The 15564-nt window shown below is 41.1% G+C and overlaps 1 protein-coding gene across 6 annotated transcripts in view; it reads left to right on the plus strand.

Moving 5' to 3' along the window:
- Nucleotides 1-15564, plus strand: part of LOC106987808 (chondroitin sulfate proteoglycan 4-like) — a 74498-nt gene that overhangs the window by 49209 nt on the left and 9725 nt on the right. For all 6 annotated transcript variants that reach the window (XR_008289352.1, XR_008289353.1, XR_008289354.1 and 3 more), the window contains 2 exons: nt 838-1010; nt 14933-15116. Coding sequence is in view for 3 of the 6 variants with exons in the window: in XM_027076592.2 (XP_026932393.2) it covers nt 838-1010; nt 14933-15116 (357 nt within the window). In the remaining 3 variants the exon portion in view is untranslated. The remainder of the gene's footprint in view (nt 1-837; nt 1011-14932; nt 15117-15564) is intronic.

Genomic DNA, 15564 nt, shown 5'->3' on the forward strand with positions numbered 1-15564 from the left:
GAAGTAAAGGGGTATGTAGTCCGACTCTGTGCTCCCAAACTGTGGTCCACGCACCTTCTGGTCTGTGAACTGATAAGAAGAGAAAATATTTAGAATTTTGTATGCCACTCTGACCTTGCTGTGACATTTTATTGTATTTTATAAAACTATCAGTGAACAGAGGATTGGAGGAGGAGGGAAGCCCTGATCCTTCACCACAGACCATTTGAGAACCACTGCCCTACCCTGCATGTCCCAAGCCTCCCTGGGCTTTAGTTGCCACATGCGGTCACATTTGCACACAAACTCGTGTGTTCCTGGTTCTTCGTCCCTTGGCATTTGCAAAGGTCCCTCCCTCCCCACAACGTCCCTGAAGCCTGCAGGTCTGGGGTCCTCTGGAAGTGTTGCACGTTTGCTCAAGAACCCACTTCTTCCCCAGATGCCCACGGATGGACACTTCATTGAACACACACAGCCACAGGCAGGCCAGGGTGCGCCTGTCCCCCCCAGGGGAGGGTACTGTCTTTCGTTCTCTCGGCGCACATAGCCAGCTCCCCCGTCCTGCACTCCGAGCCACACACACTGCTATTGCCTTTTACCCGTGGGGATCAGTAAGCTGTGCAGGACCAGGCGGGGACTGGGGAGGTATGTTTCCCTCCTTCATCTCCAGCCCTAGTGGCCAATCACATCCTTAAATAGATGCCTTCAGGGTCATGAGCCCCTCACAGCACAATTTCCAGTTAGAGCTGGCCAGTCCCGTGTGTCTTCCAGAATTTTCAGGGCTCTTTAAGGATCATTTTGTTATCTGGCAGCCTTCATAGGCTTCATACTTAAATGCCTGCTTTCATCTTCACTTAGGTTCCACGAAACCCCTTTCATCCGGTGACCTGAGAGCTGTGACCAATGATGCGGACAGCACAGGAAACAGAACTGTAACTTTTACGGTTATAAGTTCCCCTAGACTTGGGAGGTTGGTGCGAGTAAATTCTGACAACAGCACAGAGGATGTTTCCGTGTTTACGCAGACTCTGGTGAGTCCTGACATCCATGCAGCTGGGCAGGCCTGGGTGGCTGTGCAGGGTAGCCCCTGGCTCACCTTCACCCTGTGAGGCCAAGCTCACGTGCCCCTTTGCCCAGGCAGTTACGCATTTCAGCCATGCTGGTTTTCGAAACCAGACATTTAGTAGTAGCACAGGATGACACAATTGTCCGAAAACGCTAAGCAGATTCAAACTCTGTGTCTAACACATATAAAGGAATCCTTTTATCACGAAGACAGATTTTAAAGGAAGCCCAAAGCAGAGGAGCAGGAATAAATCCTGCAGGACACTTCTGGGTAACATTTATATTTAATGCGTAAAATTATCAACATTATTTAGTATTGTATTGTTAGATGTGTATATATAAATCTGTATTTAATCTGTGGCCAGAACCATCTGTTTCAAACTTGACTAGCACTTTACCACCACCACCATCCACGTACCTTTTTATTTAAATGGATAAGCTTTCTTGAATATGATTCTTGCATGCTGTTCACCCTTCTTTTTCCATTCTTAAACAGTGGGTACACGGATTCGATAGCTGATTTGGCTGGGGCGTTACGTGACTAGGAAATTTTAAAAATCTGAAGTCATGTTTAGGAGAAATAGCAAGAGTGTCCACCTTTAACCTTAGAGCCATTTCTCTCCAATATGATATAGCCGAATTGAATCTGGCTTTTGCCTTGTAATTGCCTTTGTCCGGGATGCATGGAAGGGAGCAGATCATGAGGCAGTACAATCTCTGAATGTAGCCCTGAAAAGAGGAAGTATAAATTCTCTAGTTTACAAATGCGCTCTGGAGGAAGAAAAAAAGGGTTAAGATGAACACTGCAGTGTGTGGGGAGCTTAACGCATCAACACTTGCCCAGGGTCAGTTTGGATTTTAAATAATGACAAGAATGATATCAGTCCTATAAAGATGCCTTGGCTCTTGCCCTCGTTCTTTAAAAAACAAAACAAAACAAAATTAAAAAACCCTTTTTTACGGTGATCATGCCAAGCATTAACTTCCACTGGTTTTCACTGCAAATACACCATCTTTTAGCTAAATGTGGTCTAACTAGGCTTTCGTGAATATGTAGCCAGGATCCACTAGGTTATGCTACGGTAACAACTCTCAAATGTCATGACTGACAGTAACAAAAGTTGATTTCACGCTTATGCTGTATATGGGCTGCGAGGTGCCTACAGGTCTGCTGTGCACCTCTCCTTTATTCCAGGACCCAAGGGGAGGGGGCAGCCCCTCTCTTGGACACTGCTGTATTTGCGGCAGAGGAAAAAGAAGTGACGCTAGAAACACACAATGACTCTTAAAGTTTGTGCTCAGGTATGCCAGGTATCACTTCTGCTCACATCTCATTGACGAAAGAGTCACACGAACAAGCCTGATGTCCGTGGGACGGGGAAGGACAGTCCTCTCACAGAGAGCAGACCCTGGATAATTGGAAAACGACAGAACACTCTACCAGAGGGGGCTAGCCTGGTAATCTGAAAGCTGTTTATGATACATTTTCCTATGAAAACAAACCACTTTCATAATGCAACACCATTATAAACAGGAATTAAAACCCCAGCCTAGTTAAAAGGCTTGAGGGCAGGCAATAAAAGTCTTGATTGATTAAAATCCAATTATTATAAGGTTTTAGTTTTCCTCTCATTATTCCTTCCTCTTTAAGAACCAAGAGGCAAGTGTCAAAACATATTAGCAGTGGCAGGTGTTGGCTGGGGCAGGTGAGGTGTTAGATTGGGGCTCAGGGCTATAAGGGCCCTGCCAAGGGGTGTCCGGGACCAGAGACCTTGGGCCCAACTGTTGGTCTTTCCTGTGGACACAGGGCAGGCTCATCTGGAAGCAAAGCCTGGGCCGTGCCACAAGTCAGGCATGCTGAGAGAGGACTTTCATTGTTCTTGAATGGACCAGATGTGTGGCTCTTCTCAACATACAAGGCCTTTTCCTCTCCAAGCCAAGCACCCACCGTGCCAGCAGCCCGTCCTAGTGCTTTTGACTCAGAGGGCAAAGGCGAGCTCCCTTTATTGTATACAAGGCCCCAGATTGTGCATCAAGTCCTGATGCGAGTATATTCCTGGACACGACAATTCCTGGGTCCTTGAGCAGAGCATAGGCTCGAAGACAGTATGTGAGATATACTTAGAGATGTAGAAATTCAGCCCAGTGGCCCACACTCTGTGTCTGTGGTGTGTGAGTATGAAACAAACACCTCATTTATGAATCGGGCGCCCTGTGGCTGCCGCTTGATCTCCTGCTGACTGCTCATGGCTGACGACAAGTCTCTTGGCTTCTGAAATCAGACCTGGATTAGCTCTGTGAGTTAGGGCAAATTACGTGTCTTTTGAACCCCAGTTTCCTTATCGGTAAAATGAAGAAAACAGTAGTAATGATAATTGAAACCATTTTGAACATTCTTCATGTCCCAGGCGTCGTCCTAAGCTGTCTTCTCTACTACTGATGATCTCACTTTATAGGCTGGGATCCTAAAGCACAGGGAAGTTAAGCAACCTTCCCACAGTTACCCAACTCAGGGGCAGCCGAGCCTTAACTTGAACCCAGGACTTCTGACACTAAGTCATGCTCCTATCCACCAGGCTGTCCTTTCCTCTAGGAGCGTGTATGGATTAACACAGTTGACGGGTGCAAAATGTCTAGGACACCATTCCACACGCAGCAGACACGAACTAAATGCTAGCTAAGGCTGCTGTTACCCTTTTTGTTCTTGGAAATGTGTGAGGTTCCTTTCCTCTCCCAGTAGCTAAAAGACTGGTTTCACAAGAGGAGGCAATTTTCTGGGACGCCAGAATTGGCTGCCATGTTTATCCTAATGTGCTACTGTGATCTAATGAATGGAAATGAGGTCATTAGAAGAGGGTGACATTTGCCTGTCACCTGTGACCCAATGACTGTGTCCCTTTGGGGGAGAGCCCCTGGTGTTCTGGAACACATTTCCCTGATGAGAGCAAGGGGGCTGAGGCAATGTCGGGATGGATGGAGCTCTTCAATATTGAGCAGAACATTGGCTGGAAGGCAGAATGAGGCCAGGGCTGGGAGGCCTCCAAAGATCCCACCCCAGTGGATAGAGCAAGGAGGACCCAGGGGAAGGACTCCTCCCCAGAGCAGCTGCTGCAGAAAAGTCGAGGTGGTTTGCAGGATATGTTGGGCTAAATGCCTATGAATAAACATCATCGAAATACCCTGACTACTTTTTCACTACAGTAGTCATAAAAAAAAAAAAAAAATCAATAACGTGGGGAGAGGAGAGGGTATCCTGAGCAAACTGTAAGATAGACACCAAAGTGTGTCTCAGTGTGTGTCTGACTCAGTGTGTGTGTGTGTGTGTGCATGTGGTGTTTCTGAGTATGCAAATAACACATGCTTATTATAAAAATAAAATTAGAAAACATTAAAGTGGTACATCTGTATTGTAAAAAAAAAAAACAGGGCACCATCAATAAATTCAATACAACTGGCGTTAATCTGAAGACATTCAATTCTGTTTAGCTTGTGTGTTCAAAAATGTACAGCTTTATTTGTGACTTGGGAAGAGGAAGACACTTAGTATTTATCTTCCTAGCTTTCCCATTTCTAGATCCTCTCTCCTTTTTCACATGCAAATGGAATGTAAATCGTTTCCTAAAATCTGCAATTTTATGGCCTCTGTTGAATAGGATACTGCTGGAGACTCTGGGCCATTTTATCATGGCTCAGATTTAGTACCCAGCAGCTCCAGAACAATTTGAGACATAAAAGAAGGGGCAGAGGCAGGCTTTGGAGGTGATGCAGATAATCAAAACCTTTTCTCTGGAATTACTTAATGAAGACATTTATCAAGCACGTATTACGTGCTTTGATTAGCCCTCTTCAGTTTAGTTGGTGAAAAGAGACATGACTCAGGCAGGAATCAAGTTCAATTGTAAAGGGAGTTTGGAACTATGCAGCCATGTTCATGTAAGCAAATGGCTTTGATTGCTTTCTGGCATTCTGTACCAGTTTTTCTAACTTCAAATTTTCAAATTTCAGTTAGCCAATAACCTGCTAAGTGTCCAATTGGGAGAATGTTTTAGGCAGTTGATGTTTGAGTTCTCTTTCATACCTTTACCTTAAAGAACTAAATTGTTTCCAGCCCTCTACCACTCTCGGCTGGGGAGGCAAAGCCACCGTATCAGTGTGCACATAAAACCCACATCCTTTCTTGTTTTTTTGATGGATAAACAAAAATGACCATTTTAATCAGTGACTCTGGATGGCTTAGCTTGTGAAAGAAACCGAGACACTCCACGATGCTTAATATCATACTTGATCGAAATAATTGTAGGCATACATTTGTTATGTTATAGCTCAAAATATTTTCTTATCCCAGAATAAGCTCACCATTTTTTTCAAACCATACCACGTCAACCTACCAAGGTAATCAAGTAACACTCTTGTTTTTTGCGGTACTATCACATCTGCCTAAATGGGAAAAGCTAAATCACAGAACTTGTGCTGAAAATCTTATATCCTGAAGAATTAAACATACACCGAGAACGTGAATCGTCAAATTTTTGTGAAATGGAAACTTTTTACATTTGTAGACATTTAGTGTTCATTTCGAAGAATGTGTGAACAAAGTATGAATCGAATTCTTTAAAGCACTAGTCCTTTCCAAGGAGAGCACAGGGCTAATTGAGTGATTTTCATTCTGGTGCTTGCTTAGATAATTTGGAATCATTAAAAAGCAAAGTGTTCTGGTTTTGAGGTTTTTAATGTCTGGCCTTTTTTCTTCTCCATAAAGCCAGTAATTGCCTTTTAGCCATTGTGCTCTTGTGGCAGGATGGTCATCCATCTTTGTCTCTGCGGCGGCAACACAAACACAGCCTTCCAGGGCCACACTTAGCAAACAATGCAATGGATTCTGTGCTGTGAATTTTGTCCAATTACCTCTTCTTCCAGAGTCTCAGTCTGTTGCTCAAGATAACGCTCACATTTTAAGAAATTGCAAGCATATTTCCCGTGGGATAGAAATTAATTTATCACAACTTAATGGCGAACACAGTGGGATCACTGAACTTTGGCCCTGTAGTTTTCTGAGCAGAGAAGGATCAGTGTCTTTGTGTTAATGATCACTCTGGCCTCCCTGTCCCTACTTTCCTGAGGTCTCTTCAGTAGCAAGCTCCATGGTAACTAGACCCAGTAGTCATTTTGGGCACTTCCCACCAGTGTTTTGTTTTAGTAATTTGGATTTTGCCATTACAAGTCACTGGATTATGTGTCACCATATTTTCTACATGTAGAAATACTGCATTGTCACTTACCTACTCATTGTTCACACTGGACATTGGCTCGTGGGTCCTGGCCCAGTAGCTTTGAATAACCAAAAATGTTTCTTGTTCTTAGAACTGTTGGCTCTTTCTTTGAAAAAGCAGATAGAACTAATATCCATTTAAATGAGAGCAGTTTATCTTTTCTCCTTGTATTCATTTCCTACGGCTGCTATAATAAATTGCCGCAAACTTGGTGGCTTGAAATGGCAGAAATGTGTTATCTCATAGTTTTGGAGGCCAGAAGTCGGGACTCCATTTCACTGGGCTGAAGTCAAGGTGTCAGCATGTTGTTTCTCCCTCTGGAGGCTCTGAGGGGGAATTCCTTCCTTGCCTTTGAAAGCTTCCGGTAGCTGCCAGTATTTCTTGGTTTGTAGTTTCATCATTCCAGTCTCTGCTTCCACCGTAGCTTTCCTTTCCCCTCTTTTGTCTGTGGCAAATACCCCTCAGCCTCCCTCTTGTACAGATGTATGTGATTGCAGTTACCTGGACAGTCCAGGGTAATTTCCAATCTTGGGATCCTTAATGACATCTGCAAGGTGTTTGTCAAAGAAGGTAATAGTCACAAGTTCAAGGGATTTGGCTCTGATATTGGCCTACTACATTCTTTAGCGTACTACCTACACTTCTCTACAAAAAAGCAAGATGTCCCAAACTGCCTTCTATTTCTTCCGAATGAATTGATCACCTTTTCTACAATCTTGTTTGGTAGTTTAATTAAAGGTTTCCATGCTTTTAATGGCATAAAGCCCATGAAAGTCAATGTTTACTTCCATATAATGTGGATTTGGACCTTTCTGCCAGGGAGGGCTATAGATGGCTATATTGTTAGGCTCCTTGAAAACCTTGTTGATGTGGCATTTTTACGGAAATTGGCTCAGTCATGGAGGGGGCATGGATAATTATTTGGACTTGGTTTTCAGTTGCCCATTTCTAGCTGGAGAGTTCCAGATATCACCATTTAGGAACTTAGGTCTCCTAAAAATGCCTCTTCTATCCATTCTCTTTGAGGATAATCCCTTCTGGGACTTAACCCAGTTCTACTTTTTTTAGCATGATGCCTGGGGTGCACCCTCTAAGCTGTGACTCCCTGGGCTGCCCCAGACTTGTGACCTCTTCTGGGAACCTTGAGCCCTCCATACCCAGCTGGTCTCTACACACGTGATGGTGCCAGTCCTGGTAAAATTAATAAAGGGCACAGACAGAAGAGTCATTTATCTGAGCTCATCCTTCAGGAGCACAGGACCTTGTCCTGTCCTTGTCCAAACCTTAGCGTATAGGACTTTTTGGTTAGCCCAAATGAAATCTTAGAGGCTTTACCATACTGAATTGTTTGGCTTTCTACAGTCTCCTTTCTCCGTGAACATCTGCCCAAGATAGAGACTTTTTGGACACTTCTGTTTCCCTTGCTTCTTCTGGACAACAATTGTCCTATCTAGAGACTTGGACCTTTAACAAAGCCATCGTGTCGTGGAGAATCAAGTGAGTGGACTATATGTGACCCTTTCTCCCTCCCCCTTTTCCCAGCTGACTCTAAGACAGTATGGTTACTCTCTTCTCCAGTGGGAATTTCAAAGCTGTGATTGACTTTTAGGCCCCACTGTGGGAAAGATTAGTGTAAAAGGCTTATGCTGTGATTTTCTTATCAGGACCATAGGGAGCCACATTTACAAAGACCCTCGGAATGAAGAGATGCTCCAGAGTGCTCTAGCCTGCCTTTGGCTGAGTTTGACAGTGTTATTCTCTTAACATTCAGTCCTGTCCGCATGTACTTTTGTGGACCTACAGAATGTGCACACTATTTTAGGGGAAGAATGATCAGATTCTATATATCAGAGTGCTCCCACTTCACCCCTGGGTTCATCCAAGGCACTCTTAATGACCCTTAGCTCTCTGCCTTCAGGTTTCAAAAGCTTACCTTTAAGAAAATAGATGTCTGTCAGTCACGTTGGGGCCAGAAAGGGATTGCCTTCAACCTTGAACCAGGTGGAAACTCATTCCCACCTCCTTCCTTCTAAAGTCCTGTGAGAAAGTTTGTCCCTGATATACAATGGCAGTGGCATAAAAGAAGTCGAATACAGTTTTTCTTTAACTTGCCTTTTGTAATAAATACAGTATATAGAATGAGCTATTTGTTTGAATTCTTACAAGCTCTAGCCCATAGTGGTTTTCTTGTCTTACACATACCTACCAACTGACTTTTTACATTACTAAACTCCTTGAAGTTGGAGCGCACATGTTACGAATTTCATGGTTGCCTAGAATCTTCACTGAGCTTCCCATGGTGAAGGAGCAGGACAGTAGAAAAAGCATGAATTCCAGAGTCACGTGGGACTGGATTAAAAACTGGCCTCTCCCACTTATTGGCTATGGGTGAATTATTTAAATGTTCTGAACCTCGGGGTGTTTTAAAATCTGTCAAATGGGTATAATAAGGCCCCTAACACAAACTAAATAAAATGAGTTATACAATACACCTTGCAGAGTGCCTGGCACGTACATAGGGCTCAGTAAAAGTTAGGTACTCTTTGTGTTTTTGTTGAATAAATGGTTAAGAAATGTCTTGGATCGCCTTATTTCTACTGCTTCCTGATATAAACATATACTTTATAATTAAATTTTGTAAAGCACTTGTTAAGTAGCTTGTTCATTTAACAAATGTTTATTGAAATGTCAAGTATACGATGGTAAACTGATACTTATTTACAAAGCAACTGGAAGTAAACTTCTGGAGCCTGTGCCAAAATCCAGCCTAAAACTTTCTTTGTTTGATGAGAGAAAATTTATTTTATTAGGTATGTTTTAGAAATTTCTAATTATTGAATATTTTCATGCCATGATTCTTTTTAAAAAAATAAGTCTAATCTTTCATCTTAACCAGAATCCTCTGATGTCTTAGTGAGGAGGTGATTATTGAGGACTTAGATGCTTTATTGAAAGACCCAGAAATGCCCAGGGCATGTGGCAAAAGACTAATTAAGTTAAATGTATATTTACAAGTGAGATATTAGTCCGTATTTTAATGCAGCAATGGAGGCTCAGAGAGATTAAATGACCTACCAAAAGCCACAGAGCTGAAATTGGGTAGCATTTATATTGGAATGTAGGCCTGACCAACCCAGGGTTCAAATTCTATTACACTCCTCTGCTTCCATTTTTATATCAGTCCTTTTCCTCCTGGGAGGAAGAAGAGTCATAATTCAGGCAGTTGGAGCCAAAGAGGCCCCAGTAAAGTGATCTAGGAGAAAGGGCTCTTATCTGTAAACACGGAGATATGGCTTCTGGTCTCAGCTCTCTTCCCAGTTAGGCTGGTGATTACGGGGGCAGATGGAGAGAAGTTCCCTAAATTTCCAACCTCTCTGAGGTTCTCAGCAGCCTCTCAGCTGTAAAATTTAACCCATCATAGAAAAGTCCGGAGGGCCCCTGGCCAAATCTGTCTCTTTGGCCTCTGACAAATGTTTTTCTTTGTGGTTCTGTAGTCATCAAGGATATGAAATCCAGAAGGTTTAGATCTCGGAGATCCAATCGTTGCCATCACATTATCACTTCAAATAAAAGCACTACTCGGGTCTAGGATTTTGACCTATGTATTCACCCACTTACAGGTTAGGTAGGAGTACAGCCTTGTTAAAGTATTAGAGAAATGGACATAGTTGGAGGTGGGGGGTCGGTATATTGGGATAGGAAACCACCATTTCTTGATGTCAGAGTGCCCAAGGCATTTGAAGGTTGCCCTCACTCCCCCGTTCTGCATACACTTAGTCATCAGAGAACAGAAACTATTGGTCTCTAACTGAAGTTGATATAGTAGAATACTATGGGATTTACTTTTTTAGATTTTTTTCATTGTTATTTTGAAATAATTTCAAACTTACAGAACAATTGGAAAAAAGTACAAAAATTCCAGTATACTCTTCACTCATATTCCCTGAATGTTAACTTTTAACTGTCTGCTTTATCATTCCCTCTACACACACACACACACACATACACACACACTTCTGAAATTTTAAGAGCCAGTTGCAGACATGACATACATTTACCTCTTTTTTTAAGTTTATTTATTTATTTTTAGAGAGACAGAGAGAGGGAGCACATGTAGGAGAGGCCGAGAGAGAAGGAGAGAGAGAGAGAGAAAATCCCAAGAAGGTTCCACACTGCCAGTGCAGAGCCCCCATGCTGGGCTCGAACCCACGAACCATGAGATCATGACCTGAGCCCAAACCAAGAGTTGGTCCCTTCACTGACTGAGCCCCCCAGGTGCCCCTGAGGTACATTTACCTCAAAATACCTCAGTGTATATTTCCTAAAAACAAGGCCTCTCTCGTGTAACCACAGTATAATTTTCAAAATCATGAAATTATCATTGATACAGTATTAATACATAATCTATAGGCCTTATTCAAATTTCACAAGTTGTTTCGGTGAATATCCTCTAGAAAAAAGAGTATCATAGACTATCCTAGAAAAAAAATCCACAGCGTAAAACATAGCATTTAGTCGTCAGGTATCCTTGGTCTGCTTTACTCAGAGACCATTCTGCAGTCATGCTGACTTTTGTGACATTGCCAGTTTTTGAGGAAAACAGACCCGTTATTTGTAGAATGTTCCTTGGTTTGGTTTTATTGAATGTTTCCTCGCAGTCGGATTCAGGTTGTGTGCTTTGGTGGAAATTGGCACGAGAGATGCTGAGTTCTGTTCCTGCTTCAGGTCAGGAGACACTGATGCTCATTTGGTCCTGTCACGGATGGTCTTTTATCAGTCTTTTAACAGTTTTTCTGGTTTCTCCACTGAGAAGTTACTATTTTCATTTTTATAATTAAGTATCTCATGAGGGAATACTTTGGAACTGTTTAAATCCCCTGTTTCTCATCGCAACTTAGCTTACTAGTTTAAGCAACCATTTAGGATTCTTACCTGTGAAACATTTATTACTGTGGTGATTGCCAAATGGTGATTTTTCTCATTCTAATTTTCCTTCTGCATTTACTAGTTGGAATTCTATAAAATGGAATTTCTTTTTTAATGCTTATTGTTTTGAGAGAGAGAAGAGAGAGTGGGGCGGGGGCAGGGAGAGAATCACAAGCAGGCCCCTCACTGTCAGTGCAGAGCCCGACACAGGGCTCAATCTCACAAACCATGAGATCATGACCTGAGCTAAAAATCAAGAGTCAGACACTTAACCAACGGAGCCACTCAGGTGCCCCTACAAAATTGAATTTCTAATGGCATTCCAGAAGGACTCCACCTATAAAAGAGAAAGTATCTGGGCTAATCTAAATCCATGGGAAATGAAAACCTCCCTGCTCCTCTCTCCTTAATCTTAGAGCCCAGGTATTCAGCTAAGTGGCTTATCTCTCTATATTTAATACAGCAGAAATTTGCAGAGCTGTTGGAAGCTGTTCCTAAGGCCACTTTGGGGTAACAAAATTCCTAATCCTGTCTGAGATCCTTCTCTCCTCAAGTTTACCTTACACCTTTTTTCCCCATAAAGTCTTGTTCTTCTCCCTTTTCCAGCTCTCTCCCATCACACACACACACACACACACACACACACACACACACACTTTAGAATCTGATTCTTAAAGCTCACTGTCTTCTAAATATTAAAGATTCTACTCTAAGTTCCTTCAAGGCATGGCTGCCAAGTTGGCATTCCACACACACACTCACTCCCTTTTACTTCTAGCTCAGACTTTCAGTTATCTGCTGTCCTGTCTTGAAGTTCAGACACTCACTCAAGCTGATCTAATTTAATTCTCTCACTCTCCAGCATAGAATAAGTCAATAAGTTATTCACAATTTCTCACTTTTTGAATGACTTTTCAAAAACAGAACTACAGCCAACCTCTCCTCCAGTATACAGCCTCCTCTCCAATTACTTCCCTCAAATTTCTGAACTTCATCTCAACTGTTCCCATCTATAAGAACCATTCTTCCCCTGGGACAATCATTCCTCATCCTGTAGACATCGGAAGACCCTTAGATTATTCCAATAACTTATTATATATTTTTCAGAGAAGTTAACTTTTACTTAAACCAGAGAAGTGAAAGATAAGATCAACTAGCCTCCAAGAATTTTTTTCTTCCTGGTCAATAGACTGTGTTACTTTTAATATTAAGGAGCTACATGTATCTTGCCTTGTAATATTACACATCTCTCAAGCAGAATGGGAAACTTTAGGAACCATTCTCCAGTCCAAAATCCATGGCATGGTCACCTGTGAATGAATACATTTATGATGAATATTTTATTATAAATCTTAAGCTGATAATAGAAATAGTAGAACTGCTAAATAAAACTGACTTGTTTCCCAGAAACTTCTAAGGAAAAACTCCAATTTTTCATGAGTAACCTTGCTTCTTTATGAGAAACAATACTTTCTTCTCCTTGTTTAAAATCCCTAAATGACTGCACTTCCTTGTCTTATCCATGAATAGGAAAGGAATGAGAAACTCGCCAACAGGTTTTGGCCACTGTGGAAACAGGAAGCTTATATTCCATGGAAACTCATAGACCCAAAGCCTTTCTAGAACTCTGGTTCTAGGTACGTCCATTGTGTCAGCATTGAGCCACAGCAATACACAGCCAGACTCCTGTTAATTAATACAGTGTTTCCAAATACTGACTGATGAAATGCTCTGTAAATTATGGGATAATGTATACTAGTAACTGCTGACATGGACATAAATACCTTGGAAAAACCTACCTCTAAGTTCAGATATTATAGAAGGCAGGTCAGAAAAAAAAGATGTGACCTATCGGAATGAAAGGGTTAACCATTTTATCTCTAGTCTTCTTTTCTGTGATTAGAGTTTTAGAACTTTCAGTCACTGTTGTTGGAGGAAGGACTACCCACATGCTATCTGAACAACCAAACCCTGGGTGGAGCCTATCTCCATCAGCTGGGCCACAAAGGACATTGATAGGCAACAGGCATTAGAGACTTAGATGAAAATATTGAAAAATACCCTAAGAAAGGTGGGAAAATTTGAACATCAATAAGAATAACAGTTGCAATAGAATAAAATACATCATACATTAAAATTCATGAGTTTATAATGATCTCAAAACAAAACAAACGTTTATGTTTGGATATTGGAATCAGGGAGCTCATTTTCCTAAAAATCAGTATAAAGGGAAAGAATTAAGTATTTATCCTGTCTTTCCTACATATACTGCAGCATAGCATCAGTGTAGCCGAATAGCTGATGAGGGAAAATTCTTTTTAGAAGACTTTCAGGTAAGAATGAAGAAGGAATGTTTAAAATATCATTGCCTTGCCACTGCAAAAATCAGGTGTTCAAACAATCATATCACTGACTCTGTAAAATTATCACATGACCAGGTTGGTGGAGAACTTTAAAAGAGATGGATCAACCTGGAAGCATTTGAATTCACCGATTAATCTTAACATATCCAAAAGAGAAGCAACCCAAAATTATTTTGTCTTGCAATGAGATGCACAGAAAATATACAATACAACCTGTAAAACATTCCTAACAAAAACTTGAATCTGATTCTTATTACACTTCTAGATTTAATTACTAGTATATTGGAAATGTAGGGGACAGAGGAACATGTTAAACAACACCATTGGGATGCAAGCAACAAAATCCAGAATGTAGGAAACTCTATAAGACAGATGACCCAATTACTTTAACAAATAAATTACAAGCAAAAAAATTAGAGAAGTGGAACCTATAGACTAAGAGATGCCTCTGAGAAGCATCAAACAAATGTGATGTGTGGACTTCTAAGGATCCTGACTCAAAGCAACTATGTAAAAAAAAAAGTCATGTAGTAGATCATCAGAGATATTTGAACACTAATTGGATAGTTGATGATATTAAGTAATTATTGATAATATTTAGATGTGATATGGGGCACCTGGGTGGCTCAGTCGGTTGAGCATCCAACTTCGGCTCAGGTCACGATCTCACAGTTTGTGGGTTTGAGCCCTGCATCAGGCTCTGTACTGACAGCTTGCTCAGAGCCTGCAGGTTGCTTCAGATTCTGTGTCTTCTTCTCTCTCTCTCTCTCTGCCCCTCCCCTGCTCATGCTCTGTCTCTCTCTGTCTCTCAAAAATAAATAAATGTTCAAAAAAATTTTTTAAAAAGATGTGATAATGGTATTGTGATTATGTTTTTTAAAAGAGTCATTTTGTCAATATTTACTACAACATTTACAGATAAAATGGTGTTTGAGATTGGCTTCAAAATAAGCTATTGGGCAGAATATGAGTAATATTATATACAACAAGATTGGTTATGAGTTGATAGTTTTTTAAACTATCATACAGGCAAGTGAAGGTTTATTATATACTTTCTGTAATATAAATACCATAGCCTAAGTCATCTCGAAATCAACGTGCTTTTTTTCCTTTGATAAATAAACTATTTTTGTAATAGAAGAGCTATGTTTGACAAATAGGTTACCATATTGTTAAGTGCAAACACATATGTTTGCAGATATGTGCCGTAATTTAAGCATGAGAATGAACCCTGAAAAGACATGTATGTATCTCCTTCAGTTAGGATACATGTTAGTCCTTGTATTATCCCTGAAGCCAGGGGCTGATTTTTTCTTCCTGTCTTGACAGGTCAGTGAACGACTGATATTATATCAGCATGTGGACCGTGAGAACACTGGCTGGACTGCAGAAGACTCTTTCACATTCACGACATCCTCCCCACCAGCAGCTCTAGGCCCTGAGGAGTTTCGTATTACTATATCATATGAAATTACTGAACCTGGTCGGCATAGTCGTCTGCTTGCAAATACAGGTAAAGGCACCAAAAGATATGGTCAGTGTCTTATTTGTAATTATTAAAGTTGGGACAATTTGGAAATAAATAATTCTCTTGTTAATTAGAAATGCCATGATATCATAGCAATGCCATGACATCAACCTTTGAAAGAAAACATATATAGTTATAAAAAATTATTTCTTTATGCGTGCTCTTTCTCTGGTCCTCTTCTCTTTCCTCTCATAAGCTTTAATAGTTGTAGTTGGGGGGAAGATTGAAAATTAGTTCTAAAGAATTTTATTTGTACCTGCAAATGGGGACTTTACCATGCCTATGACTAAAAACTGTCCATAGAAAATGAAAATAACAAATAGGGCAAGTTCCTGAAAGAAAAGGGGTATTGAAAGCTGCACCTGTTTCCATGGCAAGAGAAAGTCCAGTAGTAGGTAAGTGAGGAAATTAACATTATATAAGTGAATCTCAA

Source organism: Acinonyx jubatus, chromosome A1 (assembly GCF_027475565.1).
Source record: "Acinonyx jubatus isolate Ajub_Pintada_27869175 chromosome A1, VMU_Ajub_asm_v1.0, whole genome shotgun sequence".
Lineage (NCBI taxonomy): Eukaryota > Metazoa > Chordata > Mammalia > Carnivora > Felidae > Acinonyx > Acinonyx jubatus.